Source organism: Narcine bancroftii, chromosome 4, assembly GCF_036971445.1.
Source record: "Narcine bancroftii isolate sNarBan1 chromosome 4, sNarBan1.hap1, whole genome shotgun sequence".
In the NCBI taxonomy this organism is placed as follows: domain Eukaryota; kingdom Metazoa; phylum Chordata; class Chondrichthyes; order Torpediniformes; family Narcinidae; genus Narcine; species Narcine bancroftii.
Genome location: NC_091472.1, coordinates 75,162,317 through 75,188,795, shown reverse-complemented (window position 1 = coordinate 75,188,795; position 26,479 = coordinate 75,162,317). Strand labels below are relative to the sequence as shown.

Here is a 26,479-nt window from a genome sequence, read left to right as displayed (position 1 = left end):
AGACATGTTATCTTTACATATAATTTCTCTTGCTCAGCCTACTTTAACTGTATACCTGCAATCGTTGTTGAAACAGAAAGTTGAGGAATGAGCTCTTACAGATCTCTGCGATACAACATCAATGGTCTGAAGTAATTGAGGTCTTAAAACCTCAGCACTCTATTCTTGGCAGAATTTTCCTTTAAATAATTTTAGAAAATAATTAGATGTGATGTAATCTGATGGGGTAGGTGTATGATTAGAATTATGGATGGAAGTTGAAGGAATGTGGAGAAAATAAATTGGGATGAGAGTAAATGGGTGCTTCAATTGTCAGGCAAACCCATCAGGACAGTTTCAATGCTGTATGATGGGTAGAACAATGATCCACAAGTTACTGAAGGCCAAATTATTTCTGTGATCTATGTGAAGTATTAGAGTACTGGAAAGTTTAACAGTTGGCCATTTGTCTAAAATTAGATCACAACAAAATTATTTATTGCAGCAAAACTCCACCTACATTGAAGGGTACTATAAGATAGTGATGTCAAACATTTTCTTTGTGGAAATAAAATTGGCTGATTGTTTTGTGCTGGAGCACAGAGTCATATTGGCCACCATGCTGATTCCCTCTTCTAACCATCAATCAACTCACTATGGTGGCTTCCTGAATTATTTATTATAAACCTCCAGTACTGAATCTAGACTGGTTTAAGACTTGGAAATTTGCTTGTGATAAGTCCTGAAACATGCATTTTTTATCTATGTCAGATGTTCCTTAGGCTTGCAGAGTCTGCAGTATTAATTGAGACAGGTTTGTGATGCTTTTGACATAAAGGAAATGTTATTCTGGAGCAATGGGGTAGAGTCATAGTTGGCAACTTAAAATAGCAGAAAATACCAGATTTGGCACTTAGTCTGGTCAATGTGTAAATATATATAGTTCTGAGTGTGGTAACCAAGGGCAATTCAAATGATTCTTTTTGTTTGTAAATAAAATTGATTCTTAAACTCATTGTGATATGAATGGAAAGGGAAATTGGTGGATGGTCAAGTGAACAGTGGTATTCACTTACTAGGGCTCTAATATGCTGAGCATGGAGCCATTGGCATTTTTACCCATGTTTTCTATGATCACCCTGCTCAGAGAAGTGTGTGCACCTCTGAATGTTTACCAAACATTGGTGATGAAACAAATAATATTAAGTCCTGCTTTGTGGATATGGTTAACATTCAGAAAATCTTTAATGAGGTAAGTCTAAAATCCTGCAAATGCATTCTAATTCTCCTTGGGTGTTAGGTATGGTGTCGATGCTTCTGTAAAAATTGTTTGTTCTTTGTTAGTCATAGAGCTATACAGCATGGAATAAGCTCTTTGGCCCAACTCGTGCATGCTGCCCAGTGGACATTTTGGACTTGACCCATTTGCCATTACAGAAACATAGAAACATAGAAGATAGGAGCAGGAGTAGGTCATTGAGCCCTTCGAGCCTCCTCTGCCATTCAATGAGACCATGGCTGATCTTAAAGTTCAGTAACCCATCCCCGCCTTCTCTCCGTAACCCCTAATTCCTTTATACTGAAGAAATATATCTAATTCCCTCTTAAATATATTCAATGAACCTGCTTCTACTGCTCTCTGTGGCAATGAATTCCACAGATTCACCACCCTCTGGGTAAAGAAATTCCTCCTCATCTCGGTTCTAAATGGTTTGCCTATTATCCTCGAACCATGGCCCTGGGTTCTGGACTCCCCCACCATTGGAAACATCCCTTTCGCGTCCATTCTGTCCAGTCCTGCCAGAATTTTATATGTCTCTATGAGATCCCCTCTCAATCTTCTAAACTCCAGCGAGTACAATCCCAGATTGTGCAATCTTTCCTCATAAGTCATTCCTGCCATTCCAGGTATCAGCCTGGTGAATCGCCTCTGCACTCCCTCCATTGCAAGAACATCCTTCCTTAGATAAGGCGACAAAAACTGCACACAATACTCCAGGTGTGGTCTCACCAAGGCTCTGTACAGCTGCAGTATGGTATCCTTATTCCTATACTCAAACCCTCTTGATATGAAGGCCAACATACTATTTGCCTTTTTAACCGCCTGCTGTACCTGCATGCTCGCCTTCAGAGACTGGTGTACAAGTACCCCTAGGTCTCTCTGCACTCCCCCATCTCTTAATCTATTGCCATTCAAATAGTAATCTGCCCTCCGGTTTGTATTACCAAAGTGGTTAACCTCACATTTATCCACATTGTAGTGCATTTGCCATGTATCTGCCCAGTCCCCCAATTTATCCAAATCACACTGGAGCTTCCTGACCCCCTCTTCAGTGCACACAACCCCTCCCAGCTTAGTGTCGTCTGCACATTTGGAGATATTACATCCAATCCCCTCATCTAGATCATTAATGTAAATTGTGAACAGCTGGGGTCCCAGTACAGAGCCCTGTTGCACCCCACTGGTCACCACCTGCCACTCAGAAAATGAGCCGTTTATCCCAACTCTGTCTTCTATCTGCCAGCCAGTTCTCAATCCACATCAATACCTTACCCCCAATCCCATGAGCCTTGATTTTGCATGCCAGTCATTTATGTGGGACCTTATCGAAGGACTTTTGGAAGTCCAGGTACATCACATCCACTGGCTCTCCCCCATCTATTTTACCTGTCACCATCTCAAAGAATTCCAATAGATTTGTCAAGCACGATTTACCTTTTGTAAATCCATGTTGACTCTGTCAATATGCTAGTCATATGCTCCGCTATTACATCCTTAATAATGGATTCCTTCATTTTGCCCACTACTGATGTAAGGCTCACCGGCCTATAATTCCCTGCTTTTTCTCTACCCCCCTTTTTAAATAGTGGGGTAACATTAGCTACCCTCCAATCCATGGGTACTGATCCTGAGTCTATCGAGTTCTGGAAAATAATTCTTAAAGCATCTGCAAACTGAATGTCCACTTCCTTAAGTACCCTCGGATGTAGATTATCAGGCCCTTGGGATTTATCGGCCTTCAATCCCTTCAATTTCCCCAAGACCATGTCCTTGGAGATACTGATTTCTTTCAGCTCCTCCCTTGCATTAGTCTCTATGTTTCCCAACATCCTTGGGAGGTTATTTGTATCTTTTCTTGTGAAAACAGAACTAAAGTAAGAATTTAATTGGTCTGCCATTTCCTTATTCCCCATTATATATTCCCCTGATTCTGTCTGCAAGGGACCCTCTCTAGATTTCACCAATCTTTTCCTCTTGACATATCTATAAAAGCTTTTGCAGTTGGTTTTTATGTTTGCCGCAAGCTTACTTTCGTAATTTATTTTTGCCCTCTTGTTTAATCCCTTTGTCCTCTTTTGCTGCATCTTGAACTGTTCCCAGTCTTCGGATTTGGCACTTTTTTTGGCCAATTGATATGCTCTCTCTTTGGACCTAATGCTATCTCTAATTTCCCTTGTTATATTTTTCTAATCGCAACCTATTCAGATATTAGTCTAAATGGCTTATGAACATATTCTATAGCTTCGTCTGGCAACTCGTTCGAGATGTGGACTACCCTCTGAGTGGAAAAATAAACTTGCATCTTTGATCCCTCTTATATTTTTCCCCTCTCACCCTAAACATAATCTTCCAGTTTCAGAAAAAGACCAAGTTTTCACTTTATTTATGTCCCTTATGATTTTGTATACCTCAATGAGGTTGCTCCTCAGCTTCCTACACTCTATGGAATAAATACCCAGCCTTCCTAACTCCTTCCTCTCATTCAAACTCTCCAGTCTTAGCAACAACTTGGTGAATTTTCTTTGCACCCCTTCTAATTTATCACTATTCTTCCTATAGCTGTGTAATCAGGGCTACACGCAATACTCTTGAGTGCGGTTTCACTGCCTTATATAGCTTATCATAAGGTCATAACTTTCATACACAATGCTCCACCCAATAAAAGCAAGTCAAATGCTGTCTTTCCCACCCTTTCTACCCAAGATACTACTTTGAAAGAACTATGTACTTGTATCCTTTGGACCATCTATTCTGGAACATTTGCCTGGCCATACTATTTACTGTGTTCAAGTTATCAAAATGCAACACCTCACAAGTGTCAGAATTAAATTCCATTTAGCACTCCTTGGCTTCCCTTCCCAACTGTTGTAAACTTGGATATCCTTAATCAATATTCACTGCACTACCAATTTTGGTGTCAGCTGTAAATTTACTAATCATGTAACCTGCTTTGTCATCAAGTCATTAATATAGATAACAAATAACAGGCATCCCTGAAGCACACCACTGGTCACAAACCTCCAATCAAAAAAGCCTCCACCATTACTCTCTGACTCCTTCCATGAAGCCAGTTTAGAAACTAATTGGCCAGCTTACTTTTGATCTAATGTGATCTAACCTTCCAAACCAGTCAAACATCCAGGAGCTTGTCAAAGGTCTTAAAGGTCATAAATACAGTGTCCATCACCCTGCCCTCATCAATCTATTTTGTCATCTCGTCATAACAACTATGAGATTCATGAGAAAAGATCTCCCATGCACAGAATAACTGGCTACTACTTACCAGCCCCTGTTTATCCAAATGCTGATAAATCCTGTCCCTTAGAATCCATTCTCAGTAATTTTCTCATTGGCTTATAATTTCCTCATTCATCTTGCTGCCTCTTTTTTTTAAAAAAAGCATAATGTTGTTATTCTCCAGTATCTCTTGGGGTTTTCTTTTATCCTGTCTACCTATTCAGTTGTGTTTTACTGGAGCATGGCGGCAGAGTGACCTGTTAAAAGTAACTAAAGTTATGAGAAATGTATATCATGTCGATAGAGTCTGGGAGGAAATACCAAAAACTGGATGGATGGATTAAAGATGAGGGGGACAAATTGAAAGGAGATGAGTGAGGGAAGTTTTATTTGACAAGAGGGAGGTAGGTGCCTGGAAGGTGCTGCCAAGGGAAATGGTTGAAGCCGATATGACAGTAATTTTGAGGCATTTCAACAGGCATACAAACAGGGAAGGAATGGAAGAATGAAGACCAGATGAGATTAGTTTAGTTTGACATCAATGTCAGTGCAGCTGCGGTAGTCTGGGGGGTCCCTTTCTGAACTGTATTTTGAAGTATTAATGTGCACTTCAGAGTGGATAGTTCAGACAACTTTGATTTTTCAATGAGGAATACTGAGAAGTTATGGTAGATAGTGGAGATGCTTTGGCTAGGAAACAGGTTTTCAAGGTTACTTGCACAATTCACAAGTAATTTCACTAGGTAAAACATTGCCCTTAAGGACCTGGTAGCCATATATTACCATGTTACTTTCTTGACTCAATTCCTTCAATTTGAAGGTCCTACTGTAGCTACCAAGTGATGCTGTCTACTGGATGCATGGAATCACATTTGAAAGCTTTCCCTGAAGAATGAATTGGCACTGTTTTTGTCTCTTACTCACTTTCCATTGGTACAAGGTGCTTTGATTTACCCAACCCATAGGTGTACTCAGCTTGAGGAGGATTATTACACTGCATCCAGTAAAAGTTCATGAAGAAGTGGTCCCTTTTTTTTGTTGCATGATTGCATTGGAGTGAGGACCGAAGGTGGAAGAGAAATGAGCAGCTCATGACTGGGGTTCTCACAGGTTGTGAAGAAGAGATGGAGAGGCACAAGATTTCACTGGCATACTATTGCTTGATGTGCATTTTTGTTCTGCTGGATCACAGGTGGAGTTAGTCACTTCTCATCAGCCAATCACAGTCATCCTACACTACAATCTGTACATATTCACATTGGTGATAGAATCTGTACTATCACACATACCAAGTCACGTCACCTGCTCCAACTCTTCTCACAATAAAGTCTTGTTACCAGCCATCCATGCTGTACACATGGGCTTGTTAGTCTCAGTCAAAGTATTTCATTATGCTCATCATTGGAGAAAGAAATTGAATCATCTGTGCAAGATAGAAAATGGTCCAAATAAGTCACTTGCCATTTATAGGACCACCTCTCGTCATGATTTCTAGCCACTTCTTTGTTTTTGCAGCACCTGCCATATGATACCCAGAAAAAAAGATAATTAAAAAAATATTTTATGTTCATTTTTTAAGATAAATATACATAGTAAAATCTTCAATATCACAATATATTAAACTTGCATACAAAAAACAAATAAACCCCCCCCCCAACAAAATATGAATCCGCACACTGTCAGAGCTCACATTTATACTATCCATAAAAAAATCTACGCAGGGAAGTCACATCTGTTTATATTATAACAACATCTGTTCTTATCATTATAATTTGGCCCCTATATTGGTCCAAATATGGCTGCCATATCTTGACAAATGTGTCATACTTGTTTTTAGATTGTATGTAATTTTCTGCATAGGTATACAATTATTCTTCTCCGCAGTTCATTGTGCTATGTGTAAGGGAGAGTTGGACTTCCAAGCAATTGCAATACTTCTTAGCCACTGCTAAAGCTACTTTGACAAGGGAAATTTGGAATTTAGTTAACTTATTACTTATTTCAGTAAAATTACGTAAAAGATAAAGCTCCAGGTTGTCTGTGAAGGCCACCCCAGTTATCCTTGTTAACATTTCTGTAATATCCTGCCTAAAAGGCCTCACCTTCACACATTCCTGTTTTAATCCCACATCTAAAACACATCTCTGATATTTCGGATTTTGACCTATGTACCTTTTGTGGTGTAAGATACAATTGGTGTAGGAAGTTATATTGAAACCATCCATATTTTGCATTTATAATTGATGTTATACTATTGTTATGAGCCCAGAGGACCCCCAAACCCAGCCTCAATAGAAATTCACCAAGACAAATGGTTACTTAAAAGTTGCTTTTAATTATCTTTAAACATGAAAACAGGATCAAACTTCAACTTATTACTATTAACTTAACTAATCTAACTCCCTTCTATTTCTAAGCGCACATGTATGTAATGTGTGTGTAAGTTCAGAAAAGTTCTTGATACACAGTCCAATCTCACTTTTCACTCCTCTAATTTCACTGGTTGCAAGTAATTCTTATACTGTGCATAGAATTTAACATTTATGAATTTCACCAGGCTTTGATGCTTGAAAGGTAAATGGTTACTGCTCAGGAAAGTTCTTGTCTGTTTTCAGAGAAAGATTTGTTGCTTGTTGGACACCCAAAACTGATTCCTTTAGATGAGCCACTTCAGTGTTTTGCTGAAGAAACTTGCCCCATCAGGGTTTTCCAGTTGATAATCTCTTTCTTTCAGGTCACCACAGAGTTCCTTTTTGTTTCCCTTATTTCTAGTAAAACATGATGCAGCCAGTCCTCTCCTTTTGTATGGACCACAAGAGCTTTGACCAGGCTGAACATAGAACTCACAACCCATCTTCACAATGGGGCTTTTCCACAAGCTTGCCAGCTTGTAATGTTCCAGTGCCAGCTGCTACTGCTGAACTGTAGAACTGCAGAAATAAATTCTTTCTTTCTCTTTTTCTCTCTCTCTCTTTCTCAGAGAAAACCACATGACTCTCTTAGAACAGCCAACTGCACTCAGACGGCAGCTCCAGACCTAATATGAGTTCGTTCATCTGTTGCCTTCCAAAACAATAATCCGTTACTCCACAGCATGTCCAATTAACACCTACTTGTGAAGTCCTTATAGGCATTCTTCAAAGATTTTGCAAAGGCACCTGGAGCCTGGACTGTTTGGCATGAGCAGAGCTCTGGCATTTTAAATGAGATCTGTATTGAAGTGTTTGTATGTGACATACACTAAAAAAAAACTTCCACAATTTATTTCCTTTAAAACATATCTATATACAATATAAAATGTAGCATAATCTGTCACACTATCCATACACCAGAGTGAGACCAACATCTTTCTGATATTACAACCTGGTTTTGCACTTTCATTCTGGAGAGTATAGTACATTTTGTTATAAATTTGGGTGTATTCTCCAGCCAGATTGTTCACTCCATTTCACTAATTTCAGGTGGGACCAATGTTGGCCCCCATCTCTCTCTCTCTCAAGAATGATTTTAGCTGGAGAAAACAGAAGAAAGCTCCTCCATATTTCTGCTTTAGTTGATCAAAAGACACGAGTCTCCTCTGCATCACAGGCTTCAATGTATCTCATTCCTTTATCATACCAGGAATTTAATATTCTGTTACCTAGATTCACAGGCAACAACTCATTCTTACATAATGGTGGTTTTAATTATATCTCTTTTTTTTCCAATACACTCATTGATATCTTGTGTTACGGAGTCCAGAGGATTCCAGAAACCAGCAGCAATATATATGCACTACAACACAGGGTTACTTAAACAAAAGTAGTTTTTAATTATAGTTGAACAAGAAAACAGAATTAAACTTTAACTTATTATTTAACCTACCTCACCTACTTAATCCTCACTTACAAAGCACAGGTGTGTGTAATGTATATTTAAGATTAGAAAAGTTCTTTCGATGACAGTCCAATCTCACTGGTTGCAGGCATTTCTTGTACTGTGCACAGAAGATAGCATTAACAAAGTTCAACAGTCTTTGGGGCTTAACAGGCAAATGGTTACCACTCAGGAGGGTTCTTGCTGGTTTTAGGAGAGAGATTCCTTTTTCCAGGATATCCGCAACTGATTTCTTCTTAATCAGTTTTGCTGATGAAACTTGTCCCCTTCAGGGTTCTCCAGATGATCCTCCTTCTTTCAGATGGCCATTCTTCTTCTTTGACCAGACAGCCTTCCAAAGTTTGCCAGCTTGTCCCTCTGGAACTGATTTCTGTCTCTCCACTTTGTTTCACTCCCTGCCTGCAAAGATCACATGCTCACCCAGGCCAGCTGTATTCTGCAACTTGGTTGCTCTTTCTGCAAAAAGCACCCTGCAAAAGTCCTGCAAAAATTCTGTTTTGAAATGTGTGTGCGCAAGTTGCTCTAGCAATTCCCCCCAAATCCCCTCTAAATACTCTGTCACACTTGCCATACTCTAATCTAGTCTAATCTAATATAGGATTATCCATCTTTTTTGCTATTGATTTAATACTCCTCATAAACAAAATCCTTTGCTGCCCTCTCTTTCATTATGTATAATCTCATTAGAATCCAAGAAAGGTGGTGGTGGGGGTCATGGCTTTGTCAAAGAAAAGTAATCTGGCTTGTGCTGACAAATAATACTTTCTAAATTCAGGAGGCCTAATTCCTCCTATTTTATAATACCACACTAATTTTTCAAGTGAAATTCTTAGCACCTTATTATTCCATAGGAATTGCCTAATACAAGTATTTATAAAAGAAATAGGCAGCATGTCAGATCTTCTGGATCCAAGGGTCCGATGGGCCATTTCTATTTGTAGTTTTCCATTGAATTTATTTTCTTCCAACACTTGTGAGATCCAAGTGTAACAGTATTAATATTTGGGGAGAATTTATAAGATTTAGAGTTGGTCACATACATACACATATTTTAAAATAGATCTTATTTGAAAGACTGAAGAATTCATATTGCAGGATCTCTGGAGAATCTAAGCACCTTTCACAAGTTGGTGTTAATTGAACTGATATCATAAAATGCTTGACCATTGTCTTGCTGGAGTCATGCTCTCTATCAGTACCCTTTCTGCAAAGTGCTCGTAGAAAGGTCACTCCTGGATTTTGTTTATCTAACAACCGATGGGAGCAGAAGAAAGAACTCCTGTTGTTTTGCTCAGGAAGGTGGAGATTTTGCAAGACATGAGTCACATGCTCTCTTTGGAGTTTGAGTTGGAAAAGAGAGAGAGTTGAGTTAACAGTTCAGTCAGTCAGTCAGTGTGTGGGACATTGACAAGTAACTGAAAAGTGTAATCCAGGGAGAACTGTTTGAAACTGATGAAAGCAAGTTCCAAACCAGTAGATGGCTGGAAGTGCTATCTGTCTGATGTTTCTCTTGAAATAGAGGAAAGAATGGAACTCTGCGGTAGCTTGAAGAAAGAGGTTACCTGATGGGGCAAGTTTCATCAGCGAGACCCTGAGGTGACTAGTGGTGGTACCTCATTTGTGGAACTCCTGGAGCAACAAATATTTCTCTCTGCAAACCCTTCAAGAACCTTCCTGAGCAGTAAACATTTACCTTTCAAACACCAAGCCTGGTGAACTTTATACATGTTAAATTCTGTGCACAGTATGGTGATTGCCTGCAACCAGAGAACTTGGAAGAAGGAGAAGTGAGATTGAACTGTGAACCAAAGAACTTTTCTTGAATTTACACACACACATTACATACACGTGCGCTTAGAATTAGAAGGGGGTAATTTGGGTTAGTATAGAGTATAATATAAGAATGAGTTAAAGTTTGATTCTATTTTCATGTTTAAAGTTGATTAAAAATAGCATTTGAAGGCCACTTATCTTGGTGAATGTCTATTGCTGCTGGGTTCGTAACACAAGTTTCAAAGATGCTCACCTTCGCTTCTTTCCTTCAAACCAATAATCCAAACACTATTGCGTCTGCTAAAATTTTCCATGTGGTGAATCTTGTCCAGCATAGCTTGATAATACATGTCACTTCTTTGTGTCTTCCTCCAAAGCCTTCAGCTTTGCTTGTGTTTTAACCAAGTTGACTTCCACTTGGCCCATTTGTATCATTAAATCATCAATTGTCTTTTCAAATTCAGTAATCTTCTCTGACACATCTCTCATTGAGGTTTGAACCCCTGTGAATTGATTGCATAAAGTCTCCATCTTTTCCAAAATTATATTCTGGTCTCGTACTGACCACTCCCCACCCCCCCTGCCACCCCAAGCACCGCTGGGCTCAATTGGTCTCATGACCTCTCTTGTGCCATTCCCCATTCAGGCTTTCACTTGACGTTCCTGACTGTTGGTGTCTCTTCTGATTTTGTTTTCTGTTGTCTTGGCTTCTTGGTGTTAATTTTGTCCATGCATAGTGAAAAAATTGTTAATTTTAAACTTTTAAACCGTCTTTTTAAAACTTCACAGAGAGCTCATCCAAGGCACGTCTGTCTAGCTCCTTCACATGGTTGTACCCCTTCCCCCAAAAGGTCAATTTTTAATGCTGCTTTCTTATTTAGCTTCAGTAAAAGTTTTGGTGGCTCTGTAACACATCTTTACTGCAGTTTAAACAGATGCAGGTACCAAATTACACCTCTGGTGAGGTTTTTAAGTAATCATGGTGTAATTAAAGCATTTGGTTTCATATTCTCTAAGATTAAGTGGATTAGAAATATTAAAGGTTGAAGTACAATTACGAGAAAGTCCATGTTTGTGTTGGAAATGGGCAACTGGAACTTCTGGAGTACTTTGTATTTCTTGTGGTTTTCTCTGCTTCACCTTGCACTCCATCCCCAGCTAAACCAGACTTGGATACCAACTTGGGGCAGCAAAGTATATAATGACAAAATCTTTGATGTCTGAATTTCCAGAAATTTTGCAGCGTAATAGAAATGATGGTGTAAACATCCTCCAAAGTTAGGCCCTTTAGCTGATTGTCTATTACCAATGGGATATCATATTTACAACCATAGAATATATTTTTCAAGCTTTTATTCCTTTTTGTGCTTGAAAGCTGACACGTTTTGTTCTTCTCTTCACAGTTGGTTCCACCTTGAGGTTGAAGAATGTGAAGGTTCTGCCTCATGCAAAGGGACTGAAGATACAGTGGGAGCCACCACAGGTTGCTTCAAAGAGACCTGTGGATTATTACAAAATTGGTTATGGGAAAACGCTAGAAAATATCAAGTTCATCAAACTGGAGAAAGATAAGCATTCTTATGTCGTGGAGAATATTGGTAAGTATGCCACTGACAGTTATGTTGTGTGAATAGAAAAACCAGCCAGATGTAATTTAGAATTCTTCAGATCTCTAAGTTTTATTAGGATTTTAATTGCAATAACATGGCTATTAAGTCTGGCTATTAACTTCCAGAAGTTAAGATGATTTACTGATGTAAGCCATATGTTCCAGAGCCAGGGGAGTTGCATTTTCTTATGGTGACAGCTGAAGGCCGATTCCAAGAGAGGCACCCAGTGTACAAAGCTCAGGATGCCACTGGTAAGTTGCAAAATCTGCTGATCTATTAACTGTAGGAAAACAGGAATAAGCAGATCATTACTATTTCCCCAAAGGATGTAAAACAGATGCCAGACTCATCATACGCAATTTAAATTGAACCATTCTGATTCATCTGTTGCTTGTTTTGCTATGTTTGAAGCACCTCCAGTTAACATTACGTGCAGAAATTGAGGCTGTTGAATCATGCTTGAAGGTTTGTTAGCTTGTTGAGTAGTTAGTACATTTGGATGGTCAGAAATATTGGAGCTCCATTAATCACATTCTCAAATGTGATTTATACCAGAGGATAAGGTGAATAGAGGAAAGTTCAGGGAGATATCAGAGGTATGTTTTTTTTAGTTGGAGTGGTGGGTGTCTGCAATGCACTGCCAGTAGTGGTGGGAGAGGCTGGACTGGTACAACTGAGACATTTAAAAGACTCTTAAATAAGCACATGGATTTTTAAAAATGACAATAGACAATGGGAGCTGGAGTAGGCCCTTCGAGCCAGCACCGCCATTTTACAGATCATGGCTGATCACTACATCAGTACCCCTTTCCAGCCTTATCCCCATAACCCTTAACTCCTTTGCCCACTAGAGTCTTATCTAACTCTCTTTTGAACATAATCAGCGAATCTGCCTCTACCACCCTCTGTGGCAGAGCATTCCACAGATTCACACTTCTCTGGGTAAAAAAATGTTTTCTCATCTCTGTCCTAAAGGGCCTACCATGTATTCTTAAACTATGCCCTCTAGTCCTCGTCTCCCCCATCATTGGGAACAAGTAATCAGACTTCACCCTGTCTATCCCCCTGATAATTTTGTATACCTCAATCATGTCCCCCCTCATCCTTCTAAACTCCATCGGATACAAGTCCAGTTTTTCTAGCCTTTCAGCATATGTCAACCCCGCCATCCCTGGAACTAACCTTGTAAATCTGCGCTGCACACCCTCTATAGCTAGTATGTCCTTCTTCAAAATTGGAGACCAGAACTGGACGCAATACTCCAGGTGGGGTCTCACCAGGGCCCTGTGCAACTGCAGAAGGGCGTCTCTGTTCCTATACTCCAATCCCCTCTTTATGAAAGCCAACATGCCATTTGCCTTCTTCACAGCTTTCTGAACCTGCATGCTAGTCTTTAGTGACCAGTGAACAAGTACTCCCAGATCCATTTGCTCCTCCCCACTCCCTAGTTTGTCTCCATTTAAATAATACTCAACTTTCCTATTATTTCCCCCAAAATGGATAACCTCACATTTGCTTACATTGAACGTCATCATCCATTCAGCAGCCCACTCCCCCAACCTGTCCAAGTCCCTCTGCATTTTCCTTACATCCTCCTCACACCCCACACTGCCACCCAGTTTCGTGTCATCTGCAAATTTGCACAAGTTATTAATAATCCCCTCATCCAAATCATTTACATAAATTACAAACAACTGAGGACCCAATACCGATCCCTGCGGCACTCCACTCGTCACATCCTGCCATCCTGAAAATGACCCGCTTACACCAACCCTTTGTTTCCTATTTCTTAACCAATTTCCTATCCATGTCAGCACCTTACCTCCAATACCATGCTCCCTGATCTTGCCAACTAGTCTCCCGTGCGGTACCTTATCAAAGGCCTTCTGGAAGTCCAAATACACCACATCCACTGGCTCTCCCAAGTCCACCCTCTTTGTCACATCCTCGAAAAATTCCAGAAGGTTAGTCAAGCATGACTTACCCTTAAGGAATCCATGCTGACTAGCCCTTATACTATTATTTCTGCCTAAGTGTTCTGCTATTACTCCTTTTATGATAGACTCCAATATCTTCCCCACCACCGATGTCAGGCTGACCGGTCTATAATTTCCCGTTTTCTCCCTCCCTCCCTTCTTAAAAATCGGCACCACATCAGCCACTCTCCAATACTCAGGGACCTCCCCCGAATCTATGGAACTTTGGAAAATGTCGACCAGTGCTTCCACAATTTCCATAGCAACTTCTTTAAGCACCCTGGGATGCAGCCCATCAGGCCCTGGGGATTTATCAGCCCTCAGTCCCAACAATTTACTCACAACCTCCTGTTTCTGGATCCGGATATCCATTAGATCCCCTACTTCCCCAGGAAAGTTCCCCAAGTCTCTTGACCACTACCCCCTAACTGACCATAACCTATATCCTCCTTGGTGAAGACAGTTGCAAAGTATTTGTTAAATTCCTCAGCCATCTCTTTGTTTCCGGTAATAATTTCACCCTTTTCCATTCTTAATGGACCAATTTTAGACCGAACCAATTTCTTCCTCTTCACATATTTAAAAAAGCTTTTGCTATCCTCCATTATATTATTTGCTAATTTCCTCTCGTACTTCATTTTCCCCTCTCTTATGACTTTCTTAGTTACCCTCTGATGCTCTTTGAAGGTTTCCCAATCCTCTAACTTCCCACTCCGCTTCGCTATCCTATACTTACTCCCTTTGGATTTGATATTACACTTGATTTCATTAGTTAGCCATTGCTGCCATTTGCATCTCCTAGAGCCTTTCCTCCACTTTGGAATAAGTTTGTCCTGAAACCTGTGAAAAATGTCCAAAAATACCTGCCATTTTTCCCCAGTTGTCCTCCCAGCTAGTGTATCTTTCCATTTTATTTTGGCTAGCTCCTCCCTCATAGCTGCATAATCCCCTTTATTTAACTGCAGTACAGATACTTCCGACTTCCTTTCTTTTTCCCTTTCTAATTGCAGCTCAAAAGTAACCATACCATGGTCACTATTCCCTAATGGCTCCCCTAACTGACCATCGAGGTCACTTATTAACTCTGCGATGTACTTGAGATAGGGAAAAATTAGATTGTGGTGGAGTAGGTTTCCATAGGTCAGCACAACTTTATGGCCTGAAGGAGCTGAATTGTGCTGTAATGTCCCATGTTCTATGTAAGTAGCTTGTATTTGTGTTGAAAAATCACATCCTTGGAATAAAGTTTGAATGGACTACAACTAATTACTTGCATTTTAATACAAATTGTACCAATCAAATCTAACAAGTTACATTTTGTGTGAAATATATCACATGAAGAATTATGTGCATACTGTGGAATTATTTATAATTAAGTACAGTAGGTCAAATGATCTGGAAAATGGCAACTCTGAAATAACTTATTTTATTTCGCCACTGCAACTAAGTCTCAGACCAAATGCAGATCAGTGGTGCGTTTCCCAGTACTTCGAATTGAAGCACGAATGATAGCATCTCTGCTAAGCTTATAATGTCATGGTACTAAATCCTCAAATGAATTTTAAATTGGAAATTATGGCCCTGAAATTAGAGTTAATTAACTAACTTAAATGGAAAAGAAGGAATGCACTTACAGAAATGCAGGTGCAGATATTTTGTGCTTCTTTTCCTCTTTCCAAGGCAATCTACTTCTGTTACTGTGAAATCATCTGTCATTTCTCTGCTACGGAAACCCTCATCTATGGTTGTATTATGTCAGGGTTTGACTATTTGAATGCTTTCCTAGCTGCTCCCCCTCCCCCGAGATATGATCTTGTCTCAAATTTGCTCTTTTTATTCTAATTCGAACCAAGTCTTGTTCAACATTTAATTCCCTCTCATCTGTAGCACTCTTTGGCCCCTGACTGGCAACACCTGCATATTAAAGTTGTCTCCTCATTTTTCAAATTCCTAGATGGGCTCAATCCCAATGTATTAATGTAACATGATTTAACTCTAAAGCATAGAAAAATCTTTGCTTTCATCCTGTTTTATCTATTGTGTACTTCTCCTTTTACTAGTTTCATCCTTATTGGTTTTGCTTTAATTTGCCTGTGTCCTAACCTCATAAATTTTTTCCTATGCACCTCTGTCTTGCTTCCATTCTCCTTCTTTAAAATGCTCCTAGAAACTTGCCTTAGACCAAGATTTCTAGTCACCTATCCAAATATCTTGTGAGCCTTGTTTTTTTTTGGTGATTGCCTAAGGAACAATGCAACTGATTGCTGTCCATAATGTTTTTTTTAGCTTATTGTCTGCAAGTGAAACACAGAATCCAATAACAACAAATTGCTAATGATCCCACAAAACAATTTGGGTATATATATATTTTCTTGCCCATTTACAGATTAAAAACATAATCATTCCAGTCATTTTAAAAATCTTGTATGCTGATTGATGGGTGCAATTGCTTATGTAATTGAATCATTTGATTGTTTATGAACTATTTAATTAATATCTGTCCCAAGCATACTGTACACATAAAGAAAAGATTCATTGCAGTGAGAGCTTTGGAGCTATGTGGAAATGACCATCAAAGTACTTGTGTCCAATATCCATGAAACAAACCTGCATGTTGTTTTCAGCTTGTGTTACTTTGCTGGTTCACTTTGCATCCATTGTTCGTTATATTTTGTCTGATCCTTATTGCCAATTTATGTTATTGCTTGCAAAATCCTAGTTTTGCACCAATTATATTTAAGCATTTTGAGTAAATAGATCTCCAAAACTTGGGATTTAAAAAAAAATCCACATACATTTACATTAAGAAGTAAATCACATATTTCATAATATGGGAAAAGCTATGCTCCTGAACTATGAGAAATACAATAAACACGAGGTTACGCAGGATACGATATAATTGGTTACACAGGCTATATATCACGCCCCAAAAGTTAAATAAATGGGACCCAACAGTATCAGATAGATGTTTTCACTGTAAGGAGGAAACTGGAACAACAGTACATGCAACTTGGGCATGTGAGAAAGTGGAAAAGTTTTGGGAAGATCTAAATCAGGTATTAAATAAAATCAAAAACAAGCAACATACCAAAAAATCAAGAGATCTTTCTTCTAAGTAATATAAGAAGTAAAGAATTAGGCCTCAAATTGGATGAAGCACAAAAAAGATTTATTATGATAGCCTTGGCTGTATCAAAAAAATGTATAATGTCAACTTGGAAAATGGAAGAGAGCCTGAGAATACAGCAATGGTACATGGAAATGAATAAATGTATTCCACTGGAAAAAATAACATATAATTTAAAAAATAAAGTCACATTATTTAAACAAATTTGGGAACCGTGCATGGAACACAACAGAGAGAGCCTACCGCGGACCTCCACCCACTAAAACGATAGAATGAGAAGAAGACGAAATGAACTGACCCAGTGTGTAAAAGTAGATGACACAATTTTCTTGTTTATTTTCATTATGTCATGACATTGTTTAATGGGTTTATTGTATTGTATATGTTGAACGTTTAGTGGGTAGGGAGAGGGGTGGGAAGGAGGGAGGGTGGTAAAAGGGGAGAAAATGACACTGTGTATATTCAAGAGGGAAATGTTTGTGTGTATTTTGGTTAATATGGTTCAAAGTGTGAAAAATAAAAAAAAACAATAAGAAGTAAATCACAAAATTCTATGGACACTGTGGTTGAAGTAAAAACACAAAATGGTGGAGAACCTCAGCAAGTCAAACTGTGTCCTTTACGTAGCAAAGGCAAAGATGCATTAACTGATGTTTGGAGCTTGAGCCCTTCTTTAAAGTTAATGATAACGTATTTCACAAGAAAACTCCCTTCTCCTGAAGACTTGTTGTGGCCTACTCTTAAATATTTGTCCGTTTAGCTTGGAACAATATGTCTGGCAGAATGAGGCTAAGTTACAGAAGAGATACTGAGAATATAATCTCGTCATGGCATTAGTTTCATAGAATAAAAGCAAATAATTTCTCAAACAGTTACAAATGGTTGTTTATTCAATTCTCTCTGTGCTTTGATTGCCTTATCTCGTACACCGTTTTTGATAATATTCATGATAATTGTGATTAAAACATCAAAGGATGTTGCGATTATATCAGTTTTCCAGTACTACCCTTATTAATTGCATTTCTTTCAATTTTTAAAAAGCATGTTGTTCCCTTAGTTCTTGATGAGAAACTTGGCTAAAAAAAATCAAAGAAAATCTGTCCTTTTCATTCATGGTAGCTGGAATGGTAGAACTGCTGCGTGAACTGGCTTCCTGCAGGTTGATGTTTCTCCTGACATGTAGAATGATTAGTGAACTTAATACCAGACTTGAGGTATAGCCGTTTGCAGTTAGTCTGTACATACTGGGGCTTGTAAATTAATTCTGTTTATAGCTCAGAGTGAATTTAGTTGTCAGAGATGGGCTAAGAAATATAGCTGGTGCTAGAATCCTTCCCTCATTTCCATCTCTGGTGCAAAGAATATCCTTAAGTTACAACAAGGACCATTTGTTGTTTTGAAAATGATGAAATCCCTATTGAGAAGTTGGACCCAAAAGGTTCAGGGTATTAGTTGATTATGCAAATGAATGAGAGCTTTACTTGGAACATTACAGTATAGTACAGGCCCTTCAGCTATTCAACAATCTAAATTTTCCTTACTTTACACACACATAATCCTTTTTTTGCATCCATTTGTCTAACTTTTAGATCTCCTTACTCTACCAGCCTCAACTACCACCCCACTATTTTCTTTATTTATCTATCCCTGACATCTCCTCTAAACTTTCCTCCCCTCACCTTGGTATTTGCTGGTGTTGCCCTGGAAAAAAGGTGCTGGCTGACCACCCTATTTATGCCTCTCACAATCTTGGAGACCTCTTAGTCACCTCTCACCTTTCTTTGCTCTAAAGAGAAAAGCCCTAGCTCTATTAACCTTGCCTCATAAGGCACATTCTCCAGTCCAGGCAATGTATTGGTAAATCTCCTCTGCAACCTCTGAAAAGCTTCCACATCCTTCCTGTAATGAGGTGACCAGAACTGAACACAATATTTCAAATATGGTCTAACCAGAGTTTTGTTGAGCTACAACATTGCCTCATGACTCTTGAACTCAATACCCTGATTAGTGAAGGCCAGCACACCATAAGACTTCTCAACTACCTGATCAAAGTGGTTGGCAACCTTGAGAGATCTATGAATTTGAAGCCCAAGGTCCTTCTGTCCTTCCACACTGTTCAAATCCAGCCATTAATCATGTACTCCACCTTCAAGTTCAACCTTCGAAAATGTATCTCTTCACTTTTATCCAGATTGAACTCCATCTGCCACTTCTCCATCCATCTCTTTTTCCTGTCAATATCCTGTTGTAATCTATAACAATTTTCTACGCTATCCACATCATCTCCAACTTTCATGTCATCTGTACACTTATTTGACCCATTATTCTATTTCTTCAACCAGGTTGTTTGTAAAAATAATAATGAGGAGGGGTCCCAGAACAGATCCCTGCGAAGCTCCACTAGTCACTGACCATCTACTACTAGCCCCTGCTTTCTGCAGGCAAGCCAATTCTGAATCCACACAAGGTTCTATGGATTCTATGCCTCATTACTTTCTGAATGAATCTATCATTCATCTGAGTGCTACTGGCACCATGTAACACAGTACTACCTGTCGCATGGTTGGGTGGCCAACAACGAATCTGGCTCCCCCACCAGGCTTGTGTGGAGGGTGGCTAGACACGCTGCAGGATGAAAAACAAGACCTGTCAAAGGGCAGACGAACCCTCTTGTAGGGTCAATTACCATCTAGCAAACACCTGCCATGAAACATGGAAAGGGTATCCTTTGCATCAAAGCTTGGCCTGGCCATTCACTGCAACAGAACTTCCCCCAGTTATCTTGGACCTCATCGTGCCACTGGATCTGGGAGGGGATGTCGAGAGGATGGGTCTGTGCAATCCCCTTCTCACCTAAATCCATTCATGCACAAGCTGCTCCTTGCTTAGGAATGGAGTATTCTCATATCAAACCCCACAAACTGACTGAAAGGAACCCTCATCATCTTATGGGATGAATAGCCAGAGAGGGACAATGGGGAACGTTGTCAAATGCCTTGTGTGGCCTCTGTCCATTATGGTCAACCATGGGTCAAGTCAGGACAGAGTTCATATGCAGATCCAACTGCTGCCCATGCAGTGGGACCTCTCCCCTCTCCATGCTAAGGAATGACAAAAATCAATAGTTTGGTGCCAGCAACATCGCAGGAGTTGCAGAGCCGGTGCAGGGTACAGCAGTCAGCCATCTTCGGCTCTCCAACTCTATATTTTTTCTCAGAGCCTTTACCATGAGTGGGTGCAGCCACAAAGCAGTAGAAGTTTTAAATTGGAGTTTTCTTTTTCCTAGATGAGTTTCCATCTTTGGTTAATCTGTCTGCCTTTGCCACTTCTCCTGTCAGTGAAAAAGGCTCTGCAGGCATAAGAACTATGCCACATGTGAAGGCCAGGAGTTGGACGGTTGTCAGAGGCTGTTTGAGGTGCACGCCACGAAGAACATTTGTGTAGCAGTGGGAGCTCATCACCACTACCACCCTTCGGCTATGACAATCTTCAGAGCTCCTTTTGTAAATGTCTTACTAATATCCAAATACACCACATCTATCGCCCTAATTTCAATTCCTTTTGTCACTTCCTCAAAAAACTCAATTAGGCTCAAGAGCTTTCTATTCCTGTGCCTGCGAATTTTAACCTGACTCTTAATAGCTACTTGAAAAATATTACACGGTTTTAATGAAAAAGAACTTCTATGTCAGGGAGATGCAGATTATACATGGTTCTCAGATAACAGACCTCCTCTCACTGGTTTGTAAAATAATCAAAAATAGTACCTGCCAAAGGTATTTACATTTACCATCACCTTAAAAAAGTCTAAGATGAAGTACATTGCACCATATTTAATCAATCTCAAATAAATACAAACTACAGTCTGTGCCTTCATGAATGTACATTGTTCTGTTTTTAAAAAAAAATTGAATCATCCCAACACTTGAATCTAAATTTCATTCCAGATGTTCCAGAGGAAAAGAGCAGACTTTTCAGTTCTGACACAATTCGTGTCACTTTCCTTTGTGAGCAGGTATTACTCTTGATTCCATCAAGCATGAATGTCCATGCCATTGATAATTCAGGGCAAAGGGAAAGAAAGGCTCCTGCACTGAAGTCCCAGAAGGTATGGGAACCATATTCAACCTCCTGAAATTAGTGTTGTACACCCACTAACGTGATTAAGATTGTAAACCGGAGTAAGAGCTACCTTTCTCTGGACACTCTTGAGATAGTCCTTGGAGTCACCAAAATCCCTGAAGTTGGTGGGAACTGAACTGCAGTTAAGTGAAATATAGCTGTTTTATGCAATAATGCAAGAGGAGTTTGTGGAAATGTGGCAATATTCTGGCATATAAATTAAATCACTCTATTCCACTGATATATCCATCCAGGAAGGAAGTGAGGAAATTGTTTTTGCAGTGTTGAAGAAATGGGGGGGGGGCGGGGGGGAGGTGGGTGGGGGGAAGAAAGAGAACGAGAAAAAATAAACATGATTAATAATAGAGGATATAGTGAGAGTAAATGAGAAATAAAGAGAAAAAGATAAAATTGATATTAGCCATGAGTGCCAGAGGAATTGAGTTTAAAGAGCAGGGGGGTTCTGCTGCAACAGAAGAGGATACTGATAAGGTTTCACTTGGAGTACTGTGTGCAGGTCTGGTCTCCTTAAGGAAGGATACACTGGTTTTGAAGATGGTATATAGAAGGTTCACCGGGCTGATTCTGGAAATATAGGGGTTAACATTTGAGGTGTAATTGAGTAAAAAAATGACAACAATACTTGCTGGAATTTAGAAGAATGATTACAGAAATGTGTAAAATTATGGGTTTGCATTTGGAAATGATGAGAAACAAAGTAGAAATTGGAGAAAAGTAGCAAAAAAAATCACAAAACTGCAGATAGGATTGGATGAATATTAGAAATTTGGACTTTGTACATTAAAACAGAAGTCAGTTTTCATTTTAACAAAAACATTAGAGCTACCTCTCTACCCCCCAACCTCCCTACACCCACCCCTCCTATCTCACTCCTGCATTTCCCTTCCCTCCTCTCAGGCAGTGGGATTGGTGTGGGTGGCGCTTCTTAGTTAGTGTTGGGCAAGTTGAGCTGAAGATTCTGTTTCCACACTGTCTAATTCTCTCTGCCTTCCTCCATGCAGTTGTCAGAAAAGTTTCAGTCCTTTACACTCTGATAGTTGAATCAGTCCTGCTCCAGAATACATGCCCAAAATCCAATAAATGTCCCTATATTCTCAAATTTAATTGCTCCACCATTATTTGGCACTCAGATCCCATGTTGGAAATACAAATCAGATTCTTTCCTAATTTTTAATTTTTAAAGTTTTAAAAATTTAATTTAGAGACACAGCACAACGGCCCATGAGCTCGCACGACCTAAATATACCCATGTGACCAATTAATCTAATAACCCGCCACGTCTTTGGAATATGGGAGGAAACTGGAGCACTCAAAGAGAACTTGTGTAGACATGGGGAGAATGTACCAACTCCTTGCAGTCTATGCTGGATTCCCTGGTGCTGTAATAGTATTGTACTAAGCACCACACTAACTGTGTGGACCCATATTTTCAATATGCTGTGTCTTGCCTTTTTGATTTATGACTTTCATTGCTTGCCCTAACCTCTTAGAGGTTCACCCTCATTTTTCCTTAATAATGTTCCTATTTGGCCTTGTGTGATGTTTTGCTGTATTAATGGGGCAAAAAAGGAAAACTCTTTTAATTTACAGTGATAGGTTTAATATTCAAAATGACTTCCATTTAAACCACTGCGGAAAAAGTACATGGCTGAGTTCTCAGAGTGTGACAAACTGTTCCTCATGGATGATTTCAGTTTCAGGGTTGAAACAATGCAATTATCTGAAAGTTGTTTAATTGGCAAGGAGTAAGAAAGGAAAATCTTGAACTGAGTTGTCTGATTAAAATTTTTGGGCCAAAATGTTGTCATAACTAATAACCTCATGGCAGTACTACCTTTGCCATCCTCTCCCTCCCACCCCCGACCCAGACATTAACTGCTGTGAGATAGTCAACATCCATTGTCACGTGCCATGACAGCCACTGATCACTGTTGGAGCTCTGTTATCTCCATCAGCCTGGCCCCAAAACAATGGTGGTTTTGGAAATGTTGCTGCAGGGAAATCAATGCTTTCAGTCCAATGGAATCTGAAAAGAAAGACCTTTTCATACAATGTCTCATAGACTCCCTGATGACCCCAATGAACAGGACCCACTGTATTGCATATTTCTGGTCATTCCTAACATAGCTACTGTTATTGCTACTGCACCAACTAGTTACTTTTGGCAATGAGTGGGTTTTGTTTCATTTCCAATGATTGCAAAAAAAGTGGTTTCCTTCAAAGTATTGTGCTTGCATGTATTCCAAATTTTTTTTCTTTCAGAGAAATGCTGTTATTTAATACAGTGTTTAAAAAAAATGCTTCAAAATATTTTGGCTTGAATTGCTTGTTGCTAAAATTTCATGGAGAATTCTTGCCATAGTTCACAAAACAAAGGACTGCAAGTTGGACCAAAACCCAGATATACAGAAGTCTGCATGCCTCTGGGTCCAATGGTTTCATGGGCAATGGTAAGTCCCTATGGTGATAGAATGAGTGCAAAGGGTACAGAGTGACAATCCTGGACACATGTTAATACTAAACCTTGAACTTTATTTACACATGAAACAAATAGAAAACTGGAGACGTACACAACCACATGCAAACTAGTGATGCTCTCATTCAATTTAACTAAACTATACCTATGTTATTTTGAGGATTCAAATGAACAGTTCCTGTCATCCCTCCCCTGACAATCAGGCATAGCACACCAAGGTTAAATATCTATCTTCAAGCTACAATGGGCAAGATACAATAGTCTTGGGTGCATGCCACAAATAGCCACCACCCACACATCTTACAATTAGTCTTCCCACACCACTTGTAGACGTGGTACTTATGAATGGTTCCAAAGAGAAAAGACAGTGAGGTAACCCATGTACTAGGTTTTACTGAATCTGGCTAGGGGTCCAACCCAGGTAGGCCCATGTGACTTTAGGTGAGGAGGAGGACCAATTGGAAGATGGGTTTACCCATGATGGGTCTGACATTAATTGACAGAAGGAAGTGATTTTCAACCTGCTCCCTGTCTGGGTGATCAGATGATCCTCTCTGTTAAAGTCTGACTGGTTATCATGCCAGTAGGGTAGGTTGTTGGGTTAAATCAATGTACTGGACATCATCATTCACATTTATCTTTCTGCCTTCTCCCTCAGTGTCCAGATGGCATGGGTTCTTGCAAAGTATTAGTTAACCTGAGTGGGTTCTTCTGCTTTTAATGCCTCTTTCTTGGCTAACTGTTGGTTCAAATATGTTCAGTAAAGAAGATAATATGATTGTTGTGCAATTACCTCTCCACATTTGTATTTTTCCTTCTGTCCCTAAAGCGACTTGGGCAGCATGGTTGGCAAAGCAGTTAGCACAATGCCTTTACAGAGCCAGCAATCGGGGCCAGGGTACAAATCCCACACTGTTTCTAAGGAGTTGATATTGTTACGGTTTGGGTTGATGAAAAATATCTTTAAAAAATATATTGTAGGGGTTGAGTTTAGGTACCCCATAAACAGACATTAACATTTCATAAAAGACATCATCTTTATAATGCAAGAGCTATGCATAAGCAAAGACTTCATGTCCACAGTGACTTTACAGAAACTTTGAAGAATCCCTATGGAGACTTCACAAGTAGGTGTTAATTGGACTGATGTTGTGGAAAAAATGGACTCTTGTATTTTGACAGATGTCCAGGCTCAGAAACTGATTCTAGTGCCAGCAATCCAAGTCTGGTTGAAGGTTGTTATTCTAAAAGGGGTCATGTTGTTTTTGCACACAGAGAGAGGATAAACAAACAGGTGATTTCTCTTTGGAGGGAGAGAGAGAGGGAGAGAAGTCAATTTACAGCAGGAGTTGGTGTTGGAGGCTGCAAGCTTTGCACTCCTGCTGTAAGACCCCATTTGAAGACGAGTTTTGAGTTCTGAGTTCAGCCTATTCTAAACCCTTGTAGTCAATTACAAGAGGAAACCTGTGATAACCTGGAAGAAAAGGTTAACTTTTGGAGATCAGTTGTTCTCTCTCTCTCTCTCTCTCTCTCTCTCTCTCTCTCTCTCTCTCTCTCTCTCTCTCTCTCTCTCTCTCTCCCTCTCACACACACACACAAAACTTCCTTTGCGGTAACAATTTAAGTTAAGCACCAGAGCCTGTGAAGATTATAAATATTACATACAGTATGGAAAATTGCCTGATACCAGTGAACTTGGAGAAGTGAAAAGTGAATGATTGGACAGTGAACTAAGAACTTTCCTGAATACACATACATTACATAGATGTGCGCTTAGAATTAGAAGGGGGTTAAGTTAATAGTTATAAGTTAAAGATTAATCTTATTATTATGCATGAAGAAAATTAAAAGCAGCTTGTGTTTAAGTCACCATTGACTTGATGAATTTCTGTTGCTGCTCGTTTTTGAGTCCTCTCGGCTCGAAACAGTACTTTCTCCCCATGTCTTCATGGGTTTCCTCCAGGGATTCTGGTTTCCTCCCACTGTTCGAAATATACCAGGGATGTAGGTTAATTGGGTGGCACGGACTTGTGGGCTGAAATGGCCTGTTACTGTGCTGTATGTCTAAATTGAAAAATTGAAAAATTCATTATGTCCTGGTGAAAGGGGTTATGTGCCCTCAGTATATGCCATCCATGTGAATTCCTCATTTCTGATAAATTACAAGAACAGATTTAAACAAATTGTGATTTTAAAAAAAAAAGGAAGCAAGCTTGGTTATTAAAGCTGGTTAATGTTTCTCAACAAGCTTTAATACTGTATATCCTCCTGTTTAATGTATAAGTTAATTCTCTACATTTCTTGCAAATGCCTTCTGTCTCACTCCCCTGAGTCTGAATTCTCCTGTAGTCCTCTAATTAATTGCATCAATTCTGGGCTCTTGGCCTCTCCAGACTTTAATCATACCACCTGCTTGCTTTCAACTGCCTAAGCTCCAGAATTTTCTCAGCCATTCCTCATCTCCTCAAAAACCACCTCTGACAACCATCAGGTTATTGCATATCATTGCATATCTTGATTACAGTTTTTGTTAACACTTTAATGAAAATTTTGGAGCATTTTGTAATGTTAAATGTTGATAATGAATGAAAGTTGGAGTTGAAGGCAGACTTTAAGCTTCAAAATCTTGTAGATGATCTCTACCTTTATGATTAGATGTATTGCTTGTCATAGTTTCTGTTCCAGTATGTGTTTTTGAAGTGTAATCAAGCACTGAAGAAATCCGGCTAGCCGATTGTGCTCATTATCTGACCTTGCAAGAGGTGCAGAATTAGTTCAGCTCCTGTGTCATGCAGTTTGTTTTTATAAGAGATCTGCTTCTGTTTTCAAAGTTATTATTGAGTTTGCATCCACCAAATTTTCAGGCAACGTGTTACACATCATTTGCCAAGTGAAATAGTTTCTCATATAAGGGAAATAGAACTAGACATTGTGTTTGAAAGGCAACCCTTAGGAAGGAAGAGACAAGATTTTCTTCCTCACATTTGCATTTTCCAGCAA

General features: G+C 39.4%; 1 protein-coding gene across 1 annotated transcript in view; it reads left to right on the top strand.

Annotated features, from left to right (window-relative positions):
• fndc1 (fibronectin type III domain containing 1) overlaps positions 1–26,479 on the top strand; it is a 224,126-nt gene that overhangs the window by 32,891 nt on the left and 164,756 nt on the right. Inside the window, exons 2-3 of the mRNA XM_069931639.1 lie at positions 11,551–11,745; positions 11,922–12,008. Of these exons, the coding sequence (XP_069787740.1) occupies positions 11,551–11,745; positions 11,922–12,008 (282 nt within the window). The remainder of the gene's footprint in view (positions 1–11,550; positions 11,746–11,921; positions 12,009–26,479) is intronic.